At 47.1% G+C, this 24,197-nt stretch overlaps 1 protein-coding gene across 1 annotated transcript in view; it reads right to left on the bottom strand.

Annotated features, from left to right (window-relative positions):
- Positions 1–24,197, bottom strand: part of HSD17B12 (hydroxysteroid 17-beta dehydrogenase 12) — an 82,504-nt gene that overhangs the window by 39,318 nt on the left and 18,989 nt on the right. The window contains exons 2-3 of the mRNA XM_040328022.1: positions 12,615–12,661; positions 11,046–11,121 (exon numbers count right to left, since the gene is read on the bottom strand). Of these exons, the coding sequence (XP_040183956.1) occupies positions 11,046–11,121; positions 12,615–12,661 (123 nt within the window). The remainder of the gene's footprint in view (positions 1–11,045; positions 11,122–12,614; positions 12,662–24,197) is intronic.

Here is a 24,197-nt window from a genome sequence, read left to right as displayed (position 1 = left end):
CCATCTGAACCCCCAGCGCACATTGTGTCCCCATCAGAGCCCCCCACACCCATCAAAGCCCCCCACACACATTTTGTCCTCATCAGAGCCCCCCCACACACTGTGTGCCTATCAGAGCCCCCGCACACACACACATTGTGTCCCCTTCACACACTGTGTCCCCACCAGAGCCCCCCGCACACACTGTGTCCCCACCAGAGCCCCCCGCACACACTGTGTCCCCACCAGAGCCCCCCGCACACACTGTGTCCCCATCAGAGCCCCCCGCACACACTGTGTCCCCATCAGAGCCCCCCGCACACACACTGTGCCCCCATCAGAGCCCCCACATGCACTGTGCCCCCATCAGAGCCCCCACATGCACTGTGCCCCCATCAGAGCCCCCACCACGCATTGTATCCCCATCAGAGCCCCCACCACGCATTGTATCCCCATCAGAGCCCCCACCATGCATTGTGTCCCCATCAGAACCCCCACAAACAATGTTTCCCTATCAGAGTCTGCACACACCTTTGTGTCCCCATCAGAGAAGCACAACCTCCCCAGCATATCATATCTTCTGCATCTCCCAGCTCCTGCCCAGCTGTTATACAAGCACACTGTATACAAAATTACAGCGGAAGCCGGGAGGTGCAGCAGGTGTCCACCGAAGTACTTCAATGGTTGCCGGGACGCCAGCGGTCCTAGCAACCAACAACACAGTGAGGCGCCGGGTTGGGCAGGCTTCGTCGGGTTGCAGGACCTGCGCCGCATACTGACAGAGGTTTGAGCAGCGACTGACCCTACAATAAGTCTGAGGACTCAATCTACAGGCTGGAAAAAAACGGGCCGTACTTTGGAGACCCCTGTACTAAACAATAGAAACCAAACTGATGGATCTGGATGGAATTAGGTGTATATATATATATATATATATATATATATATATATATATATATATATATATATATATATATATATATATATATATATATATATATATCTCTCTCTCTCTCTGACGCCACATCTTCCATTTTTTTTATGGAAAAGACAAACAAACCCGATGGGGAAGGAGAAAAGACTGAGCCGGCTCATTTCATAATAAAACCGATGCAGAGGGAAAAAAAGTGGGAAACGTTGTCCCTACCCTCCCCTCCATCAGATACCACCGGGGTGTATTTTTAGAACGTGGAATTAAGAATCGGGTTGCTATGAACGACGCCTCCACCCATCCTTTCCCCCGCAAACCTAATCCATTGATTGAAATCGCTTCATCAAGCAAGAGCATCCTCTGCTGCAGCCTGAAGTCACGATACAGGCACATGAATCGGCTGGGATGCGTGCCCCCCCCCCTCCCCCTCCCCCTCCCCTCCCTGAACACGCATCGGCATCTCTTTTTTATGAAAGGCAGAAAGAAAACTTAAAGGAGGAGAATAGCTGGCGATTTTCCTATAGATTAGTCTTGGTATGGAGGCCATGTGAGGACAGACAGACCACGTCTCTGCTGCTCTGCAACACCCATCGCCCTTTACTCCATGTCAGAAAGATTTTCCTTTTCTGAAGAACAATGCCAGTCATTTTATTGGGGATGGCGAGAGAGTGGGGGGGGGGGGGTCGCATTCGCGTTTTCATACGACAACACTGAAGAAATTACACTTTGGGCCAGATCCTCAAAGAGTTACGCCGGCGTATCAGCAGATACGCCGACGTAACTCCGAATCTAAGCCCGTCGTATGTCTAAATGTATTCTCAAACTGAGATACACTTAAACATGCCTAAGATACGACGGCCTGCGCTGTCATATCTTAGGGTGCAATATTTACGCTGGCCGCTAGGTGGTGCTTCCATTGCGGTCGGCGTAGAATATGCAAATGAGTCGTTACGCCGATTCACGAACGTACGCTTGCCCGTCGCAGTAAATTTACGCCGTTTCCGTAAGAGATACGCGGCGTAAAGATAAACATGCCCCCTAGGTGGCGTACTCAATGTTAAGTATGGCCGTCGTGCCCGCGTCGAAATTTAAAAATTTTACATCGTTTGCGTAACTCGTCCTTGAATGGGGCTGGACGCCATTTACGTTCTGCAGAAACTGAGCTGCAGCACGGTGGTCAAGACCATACAGCGGTATAACAGAGCAGGTTCCCCTCAGAATAGGCCTCGCCATGGTCGACCAAAGAAGTTGAGGTCACATGCTCAGCGTCATATCCAGAGGTTATCTTTGGGAGATAGACGTACGAGTGCTGCCAGCATTGCTGCAGAGGTTGAAGGGGTGGGAGGTCTGCCTGTCAGTACTCAGACCATACACTGCACACTGCATCAAATTGGTCTGCATGGCTGTCTTCCCTAAAGGAAGCCTATTCTAAAGATGATGCATAAGAAAGCTGCAAACAGTTTGCTGAAGACAAGCAGACTAAGGACATGGATTACTGGAACCATGTCCTGTGGTCTGATGAGACCAAGATAAAGGTATTTGGTGTCAGATGGTGTCAGGCGTGTGTGGCGACAACCAGGTGAGGAGTCCAAAGACAAGTGTGTCTTGTCTACAGTCAGGCATGGTGGTGGGAGTGTCATGGTCTGGGGCTGCATGAGTGCTGGGAAGCTACAGATCATTGAGGGAACCATGAATGCCAACATGTACTGTGACATACTGAAGCAGAGCATGATCCCTCAGTTCAGAGACTGGGCCGCAGGGCAGTATTCCAACATGATAACGACCCCAAACACACATAAGGTGATGGACTGCCAAGCATGTCTCCAGACCTAAACCCTATTGATCATCTGTGGGACATCCTCAAACGGAAGGTGGAGGAGCGTAAGGTCTCCAACATCCACCAGCTCTGTGATGTCGTCATGGAGGAGGGGGAAGAGACTCCAGTGGTAACCTGTGAAGCTCTGGTGACCTCCATGCCCAAGAGGGTTAAGGCAGTGCTGGAAAATAATGGTGGCCACACAAAATATTGACACTTTGGACCCAATTTGGACATTTTCACTTAGAGGGTGTACTCACTTTTGTTGCCAGTGGTTTAGAAATTAATAGCTGTGTGTGGAGTTATTTTGAGGGGACAGCAAATGTACACTGTTATACAAGCTGTACACTCACTACACAAAATTGTAGATACAAAGTGTCATTTCTTCAGTGTTGTCACATGAAAAGATATAATAAAATATTTACAAAATGTGAGGGGTGTACTTACTTTTGTGAGATATTGTATGTACAGCACAGCAGTATGGGGAACGTGACTGATGATTGCCATGTAAACGGCTTAAAGTGATTCTGAAGGCACTTTTTTTCTATATTTAAAAATAATAATAACAACATTAACATGTTATACTTTTCTTGGGTCCCTCGCCAGTGTTCCTGGCTCTTCCCCCCTGCCGAGTGCCCCCATAGCAAGCAGCTTGCTATGGAGGCACTCGAGTGTGCTCGCTCCCGAGCCAGCTGAGTGTCCATTGACACACAGCACAGCTCAGCCCCATCTCTGCTTACTGGCTGTAATTGACAGCAGCAGGAGCCAATGGCTCCCCCTGTGTCACGTCACCTGTGGCCAGGTGACAAATGCACCCCGTTGGGGTCAGGGATGCACCTCAGGGTAGTGAACCTATAGCCGACTGCTGCTATCTGAGAGGAAGCGTGAACCCAAGATCGCCCAGGGCGCGGAGTCTAAGACCCAGCTTTGTGTTCACCAGAGTCTCTAGTGGTGAGGATGGCCTTCGGCGCAGCTGGATCCAGGTTGCGACCCCTGGGATCCCCTAGGTCACGCTCCACAGAGAGAGAGAGAGGGGAAGCAGCAGGCAGGACAAACGGTAGTGATGGGTAAGCCGAGGTCAGGGCAACAGGCAGACTAGGGTAACCGAGGGACAGGCAAAAGGTCAAGGGCACAGGCAAACAGGAGAAGTCAGGGACGAGCCAAAAACGGTACACAGAGAGGTAATCGTAGCACACTGCAGACAGGAACTTGACCACTTCCCGACCTCCTCATGTACATATACGTCAGCAGAATAGCACGGACAGGCACAATCACGTACCTGTACGTCCTCTGCTAGACGTGGGTGGGGGGTCCGATCGGGACCCCCCCCGGTACATGCGGAGGTCGGGTCCGCTCGGGGAGCGATACGGGACGACGGCGCGGCTATTTGTTTATAGCCGCTCAGTCGCGATCGCTCCCCGGAGCTGAAGAACGGGGAGAGCCGCGTGTACACACGGCTTCCGCGTGCTTCACTGTGTCGGCGCATCGATCGCGTCATTCCCTTTATAGGGAAGACACGATCGATGACGTCATTCCTACAGCCACACCCCCCTACAGTAGTAAACACACACACAGGTCACACTAAATGTTACAGCGCCCCCTGTGGTTAACTCCCAAACTGCAACTGTCATTTTCACAATAAACAATGCAATTTAAATGCATTTTTTGCTGTGAAAATGACAATTGTCCCAAAAATGTGTCAAAATTGTCCGAAGTGTCCGTCATAATGTCGCAGTCACGAAAAAAATCGCTGATCGCCACCATTAGTAGTAAAAAAAATAAAAATGCTAAAAAACTATCCCCTATTCTGTAAACGCTATACATTTTGCGCAAACCAACCGATAAACGATTATTGCGATTTTTTTTACCAAAAATAGGTAGAAGAATACGTATCGGCCTAAACTGAGGGAAAAAAATGTATATATGTTTTTGGGGGATATTTATTACAGCAAAAAGTAAAAAATATTGCATTTTTTTCAAAATTGTCGCTCTATTTTTGTTTATAGCGCAAAAAATAAAAAGCGCTGAGGTGATCAAATACCACCAAAAGAAAGCTCTATTTGTGGGGAAAAAAGGACGCCAATTTTGTTTGGGAGCCACGTCGCACGACCGCGCAATTGTCTGTTAAAGCGACGCAGTCCCGAACTGTAAAAACCCCTTGGGTCTTTAGGCAGCAATATGGTCCGGGGCTTAAGTGGTTAAGCAAACAACACGGTTGAACAGCACTGCAGGCCTGTAGTGCAACAGTTAATATAGACTTCCTGGGATGGCCTGTGTGGGGCCATACAGGAAGGAGAGGAAATAAGAAGATAACCACGACAGAGTCAGGCCTCTTAATGGACAGCTGGAAACCGGTAAGCTGCCAGACTATTGCATATCCATGACACCCTGCTTCCTCTCTGTCCAATGAGGAGAGAGGACCGAGAGAGCTGCTGCTCTCACGCATATTATATATATTTGTCAAGGGTGTTAGTATCCATTGCCATTATCTCCATTCTCATAATGTCGTTCACAGTGTGATCTCCATTCAGGAAATGTCACAGGGTATGAGGTGTCAGAAAACTGCAATAAGTCCAAAGTGTGGTGCAAAGCAGCTTCATCAATACGGGCTCCAAAGAGTACCTATAGCATCCCGAATAATCAAAAACCTAGGCTCAGTTGATATTCAGAGCAGTCTTGCGCACATTACGATTAGATATCGCACGGTCGCACTCTGGCTCGTACCTTTCTGCCCTCCACGCCTCCTTTACTAACCATAAAAAATGTGATAAGTGGCCCTACCGGCTAACAGGGAAGCGCAAGGGTGGGAGGCCGCTGCTTGAGCGTGTCCATGCAAGCTGCTGTTGCAATTTGCAAAAAAACAAAGCATCTTTGGGTTCTTGGAGCTCTCAGGCCCCATTCACACCTGAGCGATTATCTGCTTGAAGCTCAAAAACACTGGAAGCGGAAAAAAAAAAAAAATATAGTATTTTCTATGGAGATGGTTTACATCTCCACTCCAAATCGCCTGAAGCTCGGACAAGTTTTTTTTTGTCGCTGGAATCAGGCAGATTTGGGCGTTTTTATTCCCATAAAAATTTATGGAAAACGCGATTTTCTGCTCAAATGAGAAAAAAGTAAAAAGTTAAATAGTAATAATAATATATGAATGAATAAATAAATACACAAATAACTAAAAATCATAAATAGGTTTTTATCCCCTCTATGGCACATTGATACTCTGCTGGACCACATAGGGGCCTTGATGGTCCTTTTGAATCTTATTCAAGTTTGGGATGAGCGTGACCCCATCATTTGCATGGGGTCACGCCTCATTAGCATGGCTCATGCCCACTTCCACCTACGCTGGCTTACGCCGAGGAAACCCAGCGTATCTTTAACAGCGAGTGGGAGCGAGTGCTTTGTGAATCCAGTGCTTGCCTCTGTGCACTGCGCCGTCGTAGCGTAGCGTAAAAGATACGCTACGGCGGCATAAATATGCGCCGATGTATGTGAATACGGGCCCCAGACTTTAACAAAAAAATAAATAAAAAAATATACAAATAATAATAATAAATTATATAAATAATAAAACATTTGCCAAAATTGTGCATAAAAAACGCACAAAAACACGCTCAAAGATGCTATGCTCAGATGTGAATGCAGCCTCAGGGTGCTTCTAGAAAGAGTGCAAACACCTAGAGAAGCCTACAATACAAACCCTGGACTGGTAAAGTGATCATTTAGCAATTTTAGATACAAACATTTCTAAACGAAGCGGCAAAGCCCTGTAACAAGGGCATTATACAAAGGCAGGAAGGTCTTCACAATAAAGTCAAATGGAAAATTATAGCACAGGATTATGGAAACGAAGGCAACACAATAAGAGCGAATAAGGTTAGATGGACGCATATGCCTGCGTGCAGGTACAGAGTAAGCGACAGCTCTGTGCAGAACGTCACTACTATGCATTGCGCTCTTGGGTGACCTCAATAACATCTCCAGGGGTAGCGTGGAAAGATGGGCATCAGTGAACCGACGCATCATGGCCTGCAATTCTCCCCGGTGAACACTGCATTATGTATCTGCTGTACAGTCCCCTGGGCGCTCGGTCCTTGTGACGCGCTAGAGGAATCTCTGGGCACTCAGGTGGCTTAAAGGACGTTCCAAATACATTGTTCCAAGTATTGTGGAGATACTACAGACAAGGCTCAGAGAAAAAAAAAAAAAGAAGACCATTGTGCCAGAAGCTGCTAAAAATGACAGATCGGCCGATGAGCTGACATTTCAGGGGACTTGCAAGAAAAACCATGTACTGTATAGGGAATTATTTTTAGCCATTTAATGATGTATTTTGTTGGCTTACATTGTCATTTATAATCTGAACAAAAAGGCAAAAAAAAAAATGCTTAAAAATGGAAATTGTGTTGTGTGACGACAAAAGTGACTTTTGCTTGGTGTGCACGCCGCAGGGCTGGACAAATGCTGAGAGTTGGGTTGCGAATCAGCTTGAACCCGTTACAGCCGACACATGACTTTTTTGGGATTCTCTTTTACTTGTCAATGAAAGCACATGTCCCTTTTGCTATTTTAGGCCTCACTCAAGCCAAAAAGCGATTACAACATGGAAGCTCATATTGCTGACTTCCCTTTGGAAATGCTATCCAAAAAAGGTCCCCAACGGCCTGACTAGCATTGTACAGTTCTGGGCAGTGGCGGTGCATCCATAGGGACGCAGGAGCGCCGCCCCCTCTGGCTCGCTCACAGCCAGTAAAATATACAGATTCATACACTGTATGAATCTGTATATTTTCGCTGCTGCCGCCCACTATTCAGCTGGCCGGATGTTGAGTGCCGGTCAGCTGAATAGCGGCAGCTGACTGGCTGTGTGGAAGTGCCTATCAGGGCCAGCGGGGGCGTACATAAATGTAAATGCCAGGGGGGGGGGGGGGACTGGGCACGGTGGCTACAAGTGGGGCACAGTGGCTACAAGTGGGGGCACAGTGGCTACAAGTGGGAGCACAGTGGCTACAAGTGGGAGCACAGTGGCTACAAGTGGGAGCACAGTGGCTACAAGTGGGAGCACAGTGGCTACAAGTGGGAGCACAGTGGCTACAAGTGGGAGCACAGTGGCTACAAGTGGGAGCACAGTGGCTACAAGTGGGAGCACAGTGGCTACAAGTGGGAGCACAGTGGCTACAAGTGGGGGCACAGTGGCGACAAGTGGGGGCACAGTGGCGACAAGTGGGGGCACAGTGGCGACAAGTGGGGGCACAGTGGCGACAAGTGGGGGCACAGTGGCGACAATTGGGGGCACAGTGGCGACAATTGGGGGCACAGTGGCTGTGTTTGATGGCATAGTGGTGACAATTGATGGCACAGTAGCTGCGTTTGATGGTATGGCACAGTGGCTCCTGCAACAAGACGGGTCCTTGCCTTCTTTAGGGATAACGGAAATCTGCGCTTGTAATGTGGAGGCATGTATCGTACCACCCTCGGTAAGACCGTTAAGCATCTTTACCAGGTGGTCGCCCAAAGATAGTAGCAGTGTCTTGTAATATTGAAGTGTGAGGCCATCCGGTCCAGGGGGATTAAATGTATTTTTATAGTCTACTGTCATTACACAGATATAGATGTAAACATGCCTGACATGATAACAGAACATTTAGAAGTATGAGGAAATGACAGCATTGCTCGGCCTTTAGAGATATACACGAGTGCGTGATCTACTCTCAATAGGACTCAGGGCCAACCACAGAGAAGCATCTGGGATCCTGGAAGAGACTAGCTGAGAGGATATTGGTCAGTACCGGCTACAGTTGACTTACCGAGCCAGCGCCGAGTGAGAATCCTGCAAGATGTTCCAAAAAAGCAGCCCTGGCAATTCTTATCCACCCACAGAAACACAGGAGAGCTGAGCTTTCCTCTCCTCTCCTCTCCTCTCCTCTCCTCTCCTCTCCTCTCCTCTCCTCTCCTCTCCTCTCCTCTCCTCTCCTCTCCTCTCCTCTCCTCTCCTGGCCCCTCCATTACTTTCAAGTGACTTACAAATCACAATGATATAAGAGGTGAAAACTCACAAATACAAAAGTCAGCAATTATATGTGGATTGGGGTTCCTCCCCCCCCCCCCCCAGCTGGACATCGGTACCCAGGGAGTGCGTGTTTTGTAACTGTTTGTGGTGCAAATATTTTACAGTACATTTTTTCAACACCGATTAACTGGTGTACAGTGTTCTGGTGCCAACACTTTCATTGATTAATTCAAACTGAATTTTAGAAAAAGTAAAAATTTTCTGACAAGAAAAGTCCGATGTGAGCTTTTGGTCGGAAATTCCGACCGTGTGCAGGCTCCATCGGACATTTCCTGGTCGGAATATCCGCCAACAAAAATTTGAGAGCTGGTTCTCAAATTTTCAGACGGAAAAAATTCCAATTGGAAATTCTGATCGTCTGTAGCAATTCCAACGCGCAAAATTCCGACGCATGCTCGGAAGCATCAAACTTAATTTTCTCGGCTCGTTGTGTAGTACGTCACCGCGTCCTTGACGGTCGAAAGTTTAGGGAACTTTTGTGTGACCGTGTGTCACGCTTGAGTGGAACTCCGTCGGAAAAACTATCCAAGGTTTTTCCGACGGAAAATCTGATAGTGTGTACGCGGCAAGACCAACCCCCCCCCCCCCCAGTGTTTTGCAATGACAATGCCTCATGGGGCATGTAGTCTCGCAAACAGCTAGGGGGCCGTAGTTTGGAGATCCCTGGGCTAGATGATGGACATCATCCAGCCAGAAAATGAGTCAGACTTGCCACAGCTTCTAATGCAGGGTTTGACAAATTTGCGTGGAATCTAGGAGCCAGCTAAAAAAAGTTAAGAGCCAGAAACGCGCTCCGTCGCACTAAGCTTGTGCGCAGAAGCGAACGCATACGTGAGTAGCACCGGCATATGAAAGTGGTCTTCAAACCACACATGTGAGGTATCCCTGCGATGGGTAGAGCGAGAGCAATAATTCTAACCCTTAGGCCCCGTACACACGACCAAACATGTATGCTGAAACGGGTCCACGGGCCAGTTTCAGCATACATGTTTGGTCGTGTGTAGGCGCGAGCGGGCCGAATTCCAGCAAACATTTGCCCGCCGGGCCTTTTCCCAGCGGGCAAATATTCCTGGACGTGTTTTAAAACCGTCCGCTGGAATCCTGCCCGCTCGGACATGTACGGTCGTCAGTACAGACCTACCGTCCAGGCGCCCGCCGTCCCTCGCATGCGTCGAATGACTTCGACGCATGCGTGGAAGCCTTTAAATGGCAGGCCCGCCCACGTCTCCGCCGCGTCATCGCCGCGTCATCGTCGCGGCGACGACGCGGACACGCCCCGCGTAATGTTTACGCGCGGACTTCTGTACGATGGTGTGTACAACCATCGTACAGAAGCCCTCTGGCAGACATGTACGGTGAAAACGGTCCGACGGACCGCTTTCACCGTACATGTTTGTTCGTGAGTACCCGGCCTTAGACCTCCTCTGTAACTCAAAACATGCAACCTGTAGAATTTTTTAAACGTTTCCTATGGAGATTTTAAAGGGTAAAAGTTTGTCGCCATTCCAGGAGCAGACACAATTTTGAAGCGTGACATGTTGGGTATCAATTTACTCGGCATAACATTATCTTTCACAATATAAAAAAAAATTGGGCGAACCTTACTGTTGTCTTATTTTTTCACAAAAAAGTGTGCTTGGAAGACCGCTGCGCAAATACAGTGTGACAGAAAGTATTGCAACGACCGCCATTTTATTCTCTAGGGTGTTCGAATAAAAAATATATATAATGTTTGGGGGTTCCAATTAGAGGGAAGGAGATGGCAGTAAAAACACAGGGGAAGCTCCATTAGTCTTGTCATACCAACGGCCACCACAAGATGGCGCCAGACCACAGAAGGAAGCATAGGCTTGCAGAAGGCCGCGGCCTCAATTACCGGACGCGATCGCGCGGTGGGGGTGCATGGAGACACAGGATGGTCCTGTGTCTCCGTGCGCCCCCACCTCCCGATCGCATTGGGCCGCGCCGGCCGGTAATTGAGGCCGCGGCTATGCAGCCTTCTGCAGGCCTATGCTTCCTTCCTCAGGCGCCAAGTCATGAATTCTAGTCACAATTGCGACCTGGCGCCCGGATTTTGTCGAGCCCTGTTCTAATGGCACCAGGTCCGGCCATCTTTTTTAAGTCACCCTTTATACCCCAATGGTTGCCCGTCGACGTGTTGCCACTACATTATCTCTCCTAATTTTAAAAGCACACTGGAAGAAATAACAGCTGGAATCAGACAAAAATAAATAGGGAACCAGACTCACGGATGTTTTTGGCCACCTCATCAAGCTTATCCTGCGATCTACTGATAAGGACGATGGACACTCCATGCCTCGCCAGCTGCAGAAAAATAACATAAAAATTATATATATATATATATATATATATATATATATATATATATATATATATATATATATATATATATATATATATATATATATATATATATATATATATATATATATATATATATACATATACATACACATACACACACACACATACATATATACACACACACACACAAACCTAAGCAATCATGGAAGGGAGCATGGAACATCAATGTATAAGAAAGGAAGGTGCATCGCAATAAGCAATTTTAGCCCTTCAGTCTGCCTTTATGATGCAATAAACGCCATTATTGGGGAGAACGTAGAGGCCTACACACGTCCAATAATCTTCATATAGTACAGACAGTACACCCAATTTACAAACAAGAATGTAAGTTTGTTCTTAAAGTTATTGTAAAGGTTCGTGGTTTTCTTTTTTATATAAAAATAATAAACATGTTATACTTAGAGCCGGTTCACACAGGCGCAACTCGTCAGGGGACTTAGCCGCCAGACAAGTCGCGCTCCGTTCTGTACAATGGAACCGTTCTAATAGGAGCGACTCAAGCCGCTCCGACTTAGAAAAAGGTTCCTGTACGACTTCAGGGCGACTTGCATTAACTTCAATACTGAAGTCATTTTGCAAGTCGCCTCTGAAGTCGTGGGCAGATCTCCTTGCAGAGTCGCTCAGCAAGTTGTGCTGCCCCGGTGTGAACCGGCTCTTACCTGCTCTGTGTTTTGCACAGAGCGGCCGTAATCCTCTTCTTCTGGGGTGCCCTGCTACCACTCTGGTCTCCTCCCCTTCATCATCAAGAAATTCTCATGGAAAGATGCTTTTCATTGAGGCACCCATGCGGGCTCGCTCCCGGGTCCCGCTGTTGCATCCAATGACACAGACAGCACGATCCCCTGCCAATTAAGTCTACCTGGCTGTAGTGATAAAACCTTGCTGTGATTGCATTCTATTGTGCTAATTAAGTCTGCCTCTCAAGAACCTTTCATTGTGTGAAGTTCTATTGATGATAATATGTGTTGTGACTTAGCACCCTCTAAAGGTCAGACGTCTAACTTATGTTCACTAAAGGAGTGTGGATTGGTTAGCAGGTGAGAATAGCTTATCGCGGAGTCAGAATGTCTGGGTAATGATTAGTAATCAGTTCATGTAGATTATCATTATCTAAAGGAATGTGTATTGAAGTTCCTTGTGTCGTGTTGTGGGTGGAGTTGAGTCATTGTCCATATTTGGTTGCTAACTGTATAAGAAGAGCTGAGTTTACCATTAAAGGATTCATTCGTTTGGAACCAGAGAACAGAGCTGTGTGTCTCGTTTCTGGGGGAAATCACATGGATCGTGTCTGCTGGATTGTGGAGTGTCGGATAAGCTGTCTTGGGTTGGTGGAATGGAATATCGTAAATGGCGTTAACCCCTGACCGTTAAAATATTGTTTATATTTAACAGGAGTTCAGGTTTAATGGGTATAGCAAAACCCAAATTCTCACCTCCTCGGCGTATGCCTTTCCAATTCCATCTGTAGCTCCAGTTACAACTGCAGAGAAAAGAGAACAGAAAAGTGTGAGATGACGACACTCATTAACATTAATATACAGCATTTATTATACAGACTTATTCACTGGCACGTCAGAGATATCAATAGGCTGATCTAAAGTACATGTCCACCCTTCCAAACCAGCGATGCCCCAGTGATGCCTGCGTGACATATCTGATAAATGTAGGTTTGCCGATGAAGACAACAGAAGTCCATGACTGTGTATTGTCCTAAAACAGCCACTTGTAGACTCCATAAGAAGCCGGGGGGGGGACAACGTAGGAGAACAGGAACAGAGAGTTGCTGCATAAATGCGTTAGGGGGCTCTGAAAGCCAAAGTGTAGCATGAGCCTCGTGGTTTGGGTAAGTTGATCCTGGGGAGGGCAGTCTATAGGTATAAAAGGAGCAGTATGTACTTAAACATTGGCAGTATAAACGTCACACTATTATTTCAGAATCCAAAAAATGTCTTTTTACTGAATTACACAATCCAAATAGAATTCACGTTATTAAACCCAACGCATTTCAGGGGCTTTATGCATTAAGGTGAAAAGCCTCCTGTGATGCAGCAGACCACCAGAGCCCCCATTTTACTTACCTAAACCCAATCTTTCCAGCAATGGGGACGAGCACACCAGTGTCTCGGGTCCTGACTGGTTAGATTAATAGCAGGGCAGCCATTGCATCCCACTGCTGTCAATCAAATCCAATGACGCGGGAGACGGGGTGGGGGGCAGGGAAGAGTCCTGCTGTCTGTGTCAATGGAGGCAGCAGCACGGGAGCGCGCCCGCGCAGGTGCCCCCAGGGAGAGCGGCTCTCCAACAGGGCACTTAAGAGGAGGAGGAGCCAGGAGTGCCGCTGAGGGACCCCAGAAGAGGAGGAGCCAGGAGTGCCGCTGTGGGACCCCAGAAAAGGAGCCAGGAGCGCCGCTGAGGGACCCCAGAAAAGGAGGAGCCGGGAGCGCCGCTGAGGGACCCCAGAAGAGGAGGAGCCGGGAGCGCCGCTGAGGGACCCCAGAAGAGGAGGAGCCGGGAGCGCTGCTGAGGGACCTCAGAAGAGGAGGAGCCAGGAGCGCCGCTGAGGGACCTCAGAAGAGGAGGAGCCAGGAGCGCCGCTGAGGGACCCTAGAAGAGGAGGAGCCGGGAGCGCCGCTGAGGGATCCCAAAAGAGAAGGAGCCAGGAGCGCCGCTGAGGGACCCCAGAAGAGGAGGAATCGGGGCCACTCTGTGCAAAACCAATTGCACAGGAGGAGGTTAGTATGACGTTTGTTTTTTTTAAACCAAAACTTTACATATCCTTTAACATTTTTGTAAATCATACAGTGGGGTGGATTTACTAAAACTGTAGAGTGCAAAATCTGGTGCAGCTCTGCATAGAAACCAATCAGCTTGCAGTTTTTTTTTGTCAAAGCTTAAAACTTAATTTGTAAAGGCAAAAAATAAATAAATGTATACTTTCCTGCTCTGTGTAATGGTTTAGCACAGAACAGCCCAGATCCTCCTCTTCTGGGGTCCCTCTTCGATGCTCCTGGCCCCTCCCCCCTATTCAGTGGCCCCACAGAGAGCAGCTTGGTATGGGGGCACCCGAGCTGAGTCACAGCTCCCTGTGTCCATTCACACACTGAGACCCCACTTCTCTCCTCATTGACTAACTGACAGCATCGGGAGCCAACGGCACTGCTGCTGTGTCTCAGCCAATCAGGAGGGAGAGTCCCGGGCAGCCCGAAGCACTTGTGGACATCGCTGGACAGAGAAGTGGGGTTCAGGCAAGTATTATGGGGGCTGCTACACACAGAAGGCTTTTTATCTAAAAAAAACTTCTGATTTTACTGATATGTGCCTGCTGAACCATGTACCTGTATGAGAAAGTCTCCTGTTCTCTTTGTATTGCTTCCTTTGTGTGAAATCCATGGTGTTCCCACCAGTCCCTCTGCTTTCCTATTAAAAACGGACCACGCTAGACAAAAGAGCACAGTGTGGTCAGTTCTCTAGGTGTGCTGGTTACTTAGCCTGCTCTCCTCCAATGATCATACTTGTCCTGACACCCCCCTAAAGGAGGGGGGGGGGGGGAGTATTTAGAATGTTTTCATATCTATACACAAATGTTTTTCCTTTTTATTTCCATTTTAAACGGAATGGTTTGTTTTACAAGATGAGGGTTTATATTAGGGCCGAAACAACTAATCGATTAATCGACAACTAATCGATTATGAAAATAGTTGACAACTATTTTCATAATCGATTAATCAGGCAGTTGATTAGTTTGCCTGCATATAGTATGCATTATTTGTTTACATATCAGGAAATACAGTGCAGCACACATACAGCTCAGTACATCATCCATACATGTCACTAAATGCCTGAGAATTTGTGAGTGTGAAAGTGTGAGGAGCAATGCCTCATGGGACATGTAGTCCTGGACAGGAAGTGAGTGGTTCTAATGGCAGAAGTATTTTTACCTGGCTATAGCGGGCGCTCTATACTATACTTTGCAGCTTGCTATTAAGGCACTCTGAAGGCAGGAGGAGCCAGAAGCATCAGTGAGGGACCCCAGAAGTGGAGGATCTGGGCTGCTCTGTGCAAAACCATTACACAGAGCAGGTGAGTATAACAAGTATGTTTTAAAAAAAAAAATCACTTTAAAGACTCTGTGCAGGGAAGATCAGCATCTGAACCCAGAGAAAGTGGAGGTAATAGAAGGCATTACAATTACTGTAGTTTTTGTTTATATTTACCACTGCATATGGTTATTTAAGAATAAATTGCCTCTTTTTTTATTTACATATTAACTAAATTGTACACCACACTTTTTTTTAAGATTATGCGATTAGTCGATTAATCGAAACAATAATCGGCCAACTAATCGATTATGAAAATAATCGTTAGTTGCAGCCCTAGTTTATATATATATATATATATATATATATATATATATATATATATATATATATATATATATATATATATATATATATATATATATATATATATATATATATATATATATACACACACACATATACATATATATATATACACACATATACATATATATATATATATATATATATATATATATATACATATACATACATACATATACACACACACACACACACTTTAAAAAGTTTCAACTATTTGTCACGTTCGCCAAGCCTGCAAAGACGAGACCACCTTCCAAGCAGATCGCTCGCCGTCTAGAGACGCAATAGCAGGCAGCGTGGGTTAAAAATATCCTCCACTCTTTGTCCTCAACTTTCTGGGAACAGTTATTTTTAGCAGCTACCCAATCAACCTTATCTAAATCAAACATCAAAAATAGACTAGAAAAACACTGCAAGCAAAAAAGGGGGGTATTTTTAGCTCGCCCTGTCTCTTCCTTCATCCACGCAAATCTGAACGCTCGGGCTCAAGCACGATCACTTGCCAATTCAAAGCAAGTCCCATTTTGTGACCTCCCCCCCCCCCCCCCCCCCCCCCTTTCTTCCCAAACACCTGAATAGAGCAAACACTCGATTGATTAAAGATTAATACTGCTGCAGACTCGTGACAGATGCCTCTCCTATCAGTTCTTTTGGGAAGGCGAATGGCGGAGGGGGGGGGGTGGAGAAAAGGGGGGGGGGGGTGGTGCATAAGAGGGATGACAGAAAAACTTACATCAGTATTCCTCTTGGGGATCTATTACATAGAAAGAAAATTGCTATTTCAATTCCCCTTTGTTGCTAAAAATAGCAGCCCCAATTGATTCAAGCAAACAGGGCACCGGCTTAGCAGAGCCGAATATAGAAAGCGCTGAATTCCCCGAGACTGAATGCTAACGCAGCCTAACAGATGCCAGCTCACATTTAACAAAGAACAAAAGATGAGAAGTATGCAGGCTGCAAGTTAATAAGACAGGAGCAACTCCCTGCATAAGAAAGAAAGAAAGAAAGAAAGAAAGAAAGAAAGAAAGAAAGAAAGAAAGAAAGAAAGAAAGAAAGAAAGAAAGAAAGAAAGAAAGAAAGAAAGAAAGAAAGAAAGAAAGAAAAAAAAAGAGAGCGCGAGAGAGAGAAAAAAAAGAGAGCGCGCGAGAGAGAAAAAAAAGAGAGCGCGCGAGAGAGAAAAAAAAGAGAGCGCGCGAGAGAGAAAAAAAAGAGCGCGCGAGAGAGAAAAAGAGAGCGCGCGAGAGAGAAAAAGAGAGCGCGCGAGAGAGAAAAAGAGAGCGCGCGAGAGAGAAAAAGAGAGCGCGCGAGAGAGAAAAAGAGAGCGCGCGAGAGAGAAAGAGCGAGAGAGAAAGAGAGCGCGCGAGAGAGAAAGAGAGCGCGAGAGAGAGAAAGAGAGCGCGAGAGAGAGAGAAAAAGAGAGCGCGAGAGAGAAAAAGAGAGCGCGAGAGAGAAAAAGAGAGCGCGAGAGAGAAAAAGAGAGCGCGAGAGAGAAAAAGAGAGCGCGAGAGAGAAAGAGAGCGCGAGAGAGAAAGAGAGCGCGAGAGAGAAAGAGAGCGCGAGAGAGAAAGAGAGCGCGAGAGAGAAAGAGAGCGCGAGAGAGAAAGAGAGCGCGAGAGAGAAAGAGAAAGAGAGCGAAAGAAAGAGAAAGAGAGAAAGAAAGCGAAAGAAAAAGAGAAAGAAAGAGAAAGAAAGAAAAAAAGCTGAAGAAATGATAAACATGGCGTGAAGGGATGAAGATGGAAGCTGGTGTCGCTGCCGCCCACTAGTCAGATGGCCGGCACCCTGGCGAGCGCCGGCCATCTGAATAACGGCAGCTGGTTGGCTGTGGAAGGGTCTATCAGAGCCAGTGGCTCTGATAGGCTTTCCCATTACAGGCTTTCCCATTACAGGCTGAGGGCTGTAAATCGGCTTCCAAATAGTTAACCAGGTGACACACAGGGGGTGCGTTCCCTGGTTAACACTGACACGCATCTCAACCTATCAGGTTCACTGGATCTGGTTACCGGATAAAGGTAAGTGTCGGGGGGGGGGGGGGAAATCTGGCGGCAATTGATGGGCACAGTGGCGACAATGGCATGGCACAGTGGCTGCGTTTGGCAAGGCACAGTGGCGACAATTGATGGGCACAGTGGTGACAATTGACGGGCACAGTGGCTGCGTTTGATGGCATGGCACAGTGGCGACAATTTTATGTCACAGTGGCTGCGTTTGATGGGCACAGTGGCATCAGTTTTGTGAATGAAGCCAGCGGTAGCACAAGCAAGCGGCTGCGCAGCAGAGCCACATAAGCTGATGCTTCCTGTATAGCACTGGCTCCTGTCATAGGCCAAATCCCAAATGCACTTTGCCTGGAGAATTCTACGGCAAAGTGCAGCTTACCTATAGGAAAGCCACAGGTGCACCGAGCTGCAGCACATCAGTGTGAAAGCAGCCTTAGGCATCTTTCACCCGATCGGTCCAACCCTCCATTTATCTCTATGGAGCATTGTTGCAAACGGTCTTGTGTGCCTTCCATTTGGGCGGATTGGATCAGAGGGCCCGTAGAGTAGAGTGGGCTGTGTCCTCTTTTCATATGCAGAGTGGACAAGAGCCTGTCATCCACCTGTGCCGCTCATTGTGGCCCGCAACCGGTTACTAAGTCACTTAAGTGGCCCTCGCTCTTCAAAAGGTTGGGCACCCCTGCTTTACAGGCACCAAAAATAAAATAAATACACTTTTTTTTTCCCTTCAAAAAAATGTGCATTTCTTTTTTATTTCTTTTTTTAAAAGGTGATCCTTTAAAAGAGAATTTGGGGATTAAAATAAAAAATAAAAGTATAAATCACCGAATCCAAATCTGCATCTGTCCCCCGCTGGCTCTGTGATCCGAGTGATCAAATGTCACTGATCGCTCAAGTTCTCCCCCTCCACTCTGAGCAGACAGCTGTGACTGTCAGTCTCCGGCTCTCTGCTTTACCCTCCAGTGCTCACGGGCTGTGGAAGGGGCAGTAGGGGCTGGCTCAGCCTCTCAGCGAATTGCTGAGAAGCTGAGCCAGGTGCCAGTCCCAGGTTCTGGGCGGAAACTGACCATATGGTCGGGATCTTTCCCCAGCCTGGACCGGCTCTGGCATGATGTTGGCTGAAAACGGGTCACAGGAGTGCAGAACAAACCGCACTCCTTTGTTCTATAGGAGAAGTACAGCCAAACAAGCCTACTTTTCCTTTAACCAATCGCACGCAGCGTATATTGATTGGTTTGCGCAAAAGCTATAACGCCTACAAAACAGGGGATCAAATTTATGGCATTTTTATTATTTATTTTTTTACCAATAATGGCGGCGATTAGCGATTTTTAGCAGGACTGCAACATTGCGGCGGACAGATCGGACACTTTTTTGGGACCAGTGACATTTATACAGCGTTCAGTGGCTATTTTTAGCTCCGAATTACTGTATAAATGTCACTGGCAGGGCAGGCATTAACACTAGGGGGCAATCAATTGGTTGAGTGTTCCCTGGGAGGTGTTTCTAACTGTGAGGGCAGTGTACTGACTGAAAGTGAGTAGGAGAGGGTAGAAGAAAGAAGGGAGAATAAAGAAGGAAGGGAGAAGAAGGGAGAATAAAGAAGGAAGGGAGAAGAAGGGAGAATAAAGAAGGAAGGGAGAAGAAGGGAGAATAAAGAAGGAAGGGAGAAGAAGGGAGAATAAAGAAGGAAGGGAGAAGAAGGGAGAATAAAGAAGGAAGGGAGAAGAAGGGAGAATAAAGAAGGAAGGGAGAAGAAGGGAGAATAAAGAAGGAAGGGAGAGGAAAGAAGGAAGGGAGAGGAAAGAAGGAAGGGAGAGGAAAGAAGGAAGGGAGAGGAAAGAAGGAAGGGAGAGGAAAGAAGGAAGGGAGAGGAAAGAAAGAAGAAAGAAGAAAGAAGAAAGAAGGGAGAAGGGAGAAGAAGGAAGAAAAAAAAAAAAAAAAAAGAAGAAGAGATCACTGTTCCTAATCACTGGGAACAGCAGATCTCTCTCTACTCCCCTGACAGAACAGGGATCTTGACAGATCCCCGTTCTGGCTCTCTGAGGAGCGATCGCGCCTCTTATAGCAGCCGACGTACACCTATGACGATAAGCGGAGCCGTGCCAACCTGCCACAGTATAACAACGACGGCGGCTAGACGCCAATCGGTTAAACCCAAAACCAAAAATGTAATATATTGCAGCTTTCCTAACCATTAGATCTAGTAGCTGCCTTTTTTCCCTCAGTTTAGGCCGATATGTATTATTCTACATATTTTTTTAGGCACAAATCGACAGAACACCGGCTTCCTGGTGGCCTTGATCCGAACACGCCCTAGTCCATCGATACTCGTTTATTTTTCTGCTAGGTATAAATTAATAAAAAAAAAAAAAAATGGGAAGAGCAGCTTATTGCAAAATGTATAAACATGTGTGTACCTATTAATAAGGACCACTATGGGGGAAAATACAACCCATTTCGGGTACCTTTACAGGTGTGTACCCGAAATGTTTTGTATTTTCCCCCATAGTGGTCCTTATTAATACCCAGGTGCACACATTTTTATTTATTTGCGACAGAAATATGAACTGCTTTTTTTGGGGGGGTTTTAAGCAACGTAAAACTCCCATGTATGCCTGCGTCAAAACCAGGCCCAACCATAATAAAAGATCACAAAAAAAAAGTCGTGAACACTGCTTTTTTTTCCAATTGTCACGATTAACATTTTCGTAAGAAGGACAATATTACAGTGGAAAATTACTCCCATTACCTCAGTCCTCAATGAGCCCCAAGCCTTTTACTCCCGAATAGTTCGCTAGGAAAAAAAAAAAAAAAAAAAGAAAAAGGGCGATGACGTAAGCAGCTACGTACGGCCCGAGAGAAGCGTGCGACGTTCCATATCTGAACTGAAAACCTACAATACATAAATTAATCCCCCTGAAGCCCCCTCTGACGTAGTGCTTGGTTTGGGGGGGTAAAGGAGAGAGGTGCATTGGACACACTCCTTCATACAATGGCAGCGAGTAGAACTATGGAATATTTATGAAAACGGATGGCCTGTCACACAGACACTGATGAATATTTTTACAGGATAAAAATGGCAACGGAGATTCTAAAAATAAAACACTCTGTTTCAGACCTGTCTGGCTGTGCTACACCACTGGAATACAAACGCGCTCTTCTCTCTCTCTCTGCCTGGCACTGCTCTCCACATAGGATTTGCAATGAGAAGAGGGAGGGGGCTGCGAAACGAGGAACAAAAAAAGAAAAAAAAGAAGACATGGCTCAGAGAGCGAGAGCGCGCTTGCAGCACAAAGGTTTGCAAGTACAATGCACTATAACCATTAGATACAATGTATCACATCTGATAAGAGGCGAAAGATACATTATCCATATACCAAGTAAACATGTAACAAAATATACATTTTTTTTACCCGTCTAGGTCATTCTGTGGTCTCTATTAGATTAGCAGTTGGGGGCTGGGGGGGGGGGGGGGGGGGGGGTTGTAGCACCTTAACCACTTGACGACCGCCGCCAAAAGATATACATCGACAGAATGGCTCCTGTGCACAAAGCAACGTACAGGTCGCGCCCACCGCGAGCTCCGTGACCGCGCCCACGGGCTCGATGTCCCGCGATCGTCTCACAGAGCGGCAGAACGGGGAGATGCCCATGTGAAGAAGGCATTTTACTGTTCTGCCTAGTGACAGGACACTGATCTTCTGCTCCCTGTGATCAGGAGCAGAGATCAGTGTCGTGTCACATGTAGCCACTCCCCCACACAGTTAGAATCACTCCCTTAGACACACTTAACCCCTTCCTCACCCCCCCCCCTAGTGGTTAACCCCCTTCCCTGCCAGTGTCATTTACACAGTAATCAGTACATTTTTATAGCACTGATCGCTGTATAAATGTGAATGGTCCCAAAATTGTGTCAAAGGTGTCCGATATAATGTCGCAGTCACGATAATAAATAAATAAAAATCGCTGATCACCGCCATTTTCAATAAAAATTAATAATAAAAATGCCATTAAACTACCACTTTTGGGGCGACATGCTTCACACAATGTGGTTTGCCCCGATTGCAATGCGGTTTATCGTGCGATAATTGCAACAGAATTGCACCGTGATATTAGGCCCCATCTCTATCCAGCAATGTCCACGAGTGCCTCGGCAGTCCCTCCTGATTGGCTGAGACAAAGCAGCCGTGCCATTTGGGGGGGGGGGGGGGGGGGAGAAAGAGAGAGAGAATCTGAATGGACACAGGGAGCTATGACTCGGCTCGGGTGCCCCCAGAGCAAGCTGCTTGCTGTGGCGGCCCTCAACAGGAGGGATGGGCCTGGCGCACCAAAGAGGGACCCGAGAAGAGGATGCTCTGTGTAAAAATAAAAAATGTATCTTCTTGGGTCCCCCGCGAGCTCTCCTGGCTCCTCCCCTCTTTCCTGCCAAGTGCCCCACAGCAAGCAGCTTGCTATGTGGGTATCTGAGCCGAGCCACTGTTCTGTGTGTCCATTCAGATAGGGAGCCACAGTTCGGCCCCACCCCTCTCTCTCTAACTGGCTTTGATGGACAGCAGCAGGAGCCAATGGCACCGCTGCTGTGTTTAAGCCAATCAGGAGGGAGAGTCCTGGACGACCGAGGCACTTGTGCACATCGCTGAATCGAGATGGGGCTCAGGCAAGTATGAGGGGGGGCTGCTGCTGCACATATAAAAAAAACTTCTGCCTTTACAACCACTTTATAGCGTTTGTTACACCAACACTTCATATTCCTGATATGTGGCTGCTGTGCCATGTACTTGTATGAGGAAGTCTCATGTTCTCTTTGTATTGCTTCCTTTGTGTGAAATCCCTGGTGTTCCTGACAATCCCTCTGCTTTCCTATCAAAAACTGACCACACTAAGCAGGAGGAGACGCCATGGTCAGTTCTCTAGCTGTGCTGGGAACTCAGCCTGCTCTCCTCCAATGATCAGACTTGTCCTGACACGCCTCCCCTGCACAAGATCAGTGTGCTGTTGATTCTCCTCCCCCAGCTCCGATGCGGCTGAAACCAGAGAAAACAGAGGATATGTAATCACGTATTAAAAAAAAAAGAGGGGGGGGGGGGGGGAGAATAAGGTATTTATAATGTTTTTTTTTTATATCTTTACACAAAATGTTTTGCCTTCATTTCTATTTTAAATTGAATGGGTTGTTTTACAAGGTGATCGCTTACAAATCACAAGTTCCCGTCCAGTGACGTACCCGCATATCGCTGGACTTTTAGTGGTTATACCGGGAAGATATGCAGCCACAGGCATCACCCCGAAACAGTTTTTCAGAGCAGTAGGGCGGCTCTCTTGTAATAGCAATCGGAGCAGCTCACCAGTGGCTTGATTGCTATTACAAGCAGTGGGGGGGGGGGGGGGGGCACACCAACAATGGGCCACTATCCCATCCACTGACACCAACAATGGGCCACTATCCCATCCACTGACACAAACAATGGGCCACAAGAGCGCGAGCAAGAAAGAGAGAGCGCGTGAGGGGCGAGAGAGAGAGAGAGAGAGAGAGAGAGAGAGAGAGAGAGAGAGAGAGAGAGCGCGAGGGGCGAGCAAGAGAGATGGAGAGCGCGCGAGGGGCGAGCAAGAGAGATGGAGAGCGCGCGAGGGGCGAGCAAGAGAGATGGAGAGCGCGCGAGGGGCGAGCAAGAGAGATGGAGAGCGCGCGAGGGGAGAGAGAGAGAGAGAGAGAGAGAGAGAGAGAGAGAGAGAGAGAGAGAGAGAGAGAGAGAGAGAGAGAGAGAGAGAGAGAGAGAGAGAGAGAGAGAGAGAGAGAGAGAGAGCGCAAGAGGGGCGAGCAAGAGCAAAAACAATGACAAACATACAAAAGAGTGAGGAAAAGAAAGACAGAGGACAAAAAGAGAGAAAGACAGAGAAAGCGAGAAAGAAAAGAAGCAAATGGTGAAAGATGGGGGGGGGGGTGAGCAGAAAGACGGATGGTGAAGAGAGAAAAGAGGGGGCACACACTCTTCCTATCGGCAATCCATCTCCCTGCCCAACCTAATATATCTGTGGCTCCATAAGGGGGCAATTCAGTGTTTTATTACGGCTTTGCTTCATAGGAAACATGGCGAATACTTCATTGATAAATCAGGGACTTATTTTGCACCTGTGCAAAACTGCAGAAAGAAGCCAGCTGTCCTCATAGGCTGCTGCCCTCCAATCAGCGGCAGGCGTGATGCTTGCTTCTGTTGTCAGGGCAGGATTCTCCTCTATTCTGCAGAGAACAGGCTTCTTTTTTCTTCTTTTTTTTTTCCCCTTCTGCTAGGAGAGACGAGTAGGAAATCACGGAGACTGGATTGTGCTCAGGGAGCCGGACTCACAAAGCTGGATACTGCTGTGCAGCAAAAGGAGAATTACAGAAAGTGATGGAAAAGGCAGATCAGGAATATTATGAGAGACAGTCTGAGCCTCCATAACGCTAAAACCATTTCACTGAGTCCGGTTCATCCTACAGACCCGTCGGCACGTTTTTTTTTTCTTAAAAGAAAAAAAGAGAAACTTAAAAAGGACATTTCCAACCTCAAACACGACAAAAACTGACACAAAACCGCCAATTTGCAATGTTTAAAGCAGAACTCCAGCCAAC

Source organism: Rana temporaria, chromosome 11 (genome assembly GCF_905171775.1).
Source record: "Rana temporaria chromosome 11, aRanTem1.1, whole genome shotgun sequence".
In the NCBI taxonomy this organism is placed as follows: Eukaryota; Metazoa; Chordata; class Amphibia; order Anura; family Ranidae; genus Rana; species Rana temporaria.
This window is presented reverse-complemented; position numbering and strand designations above follow the sequence as displayed.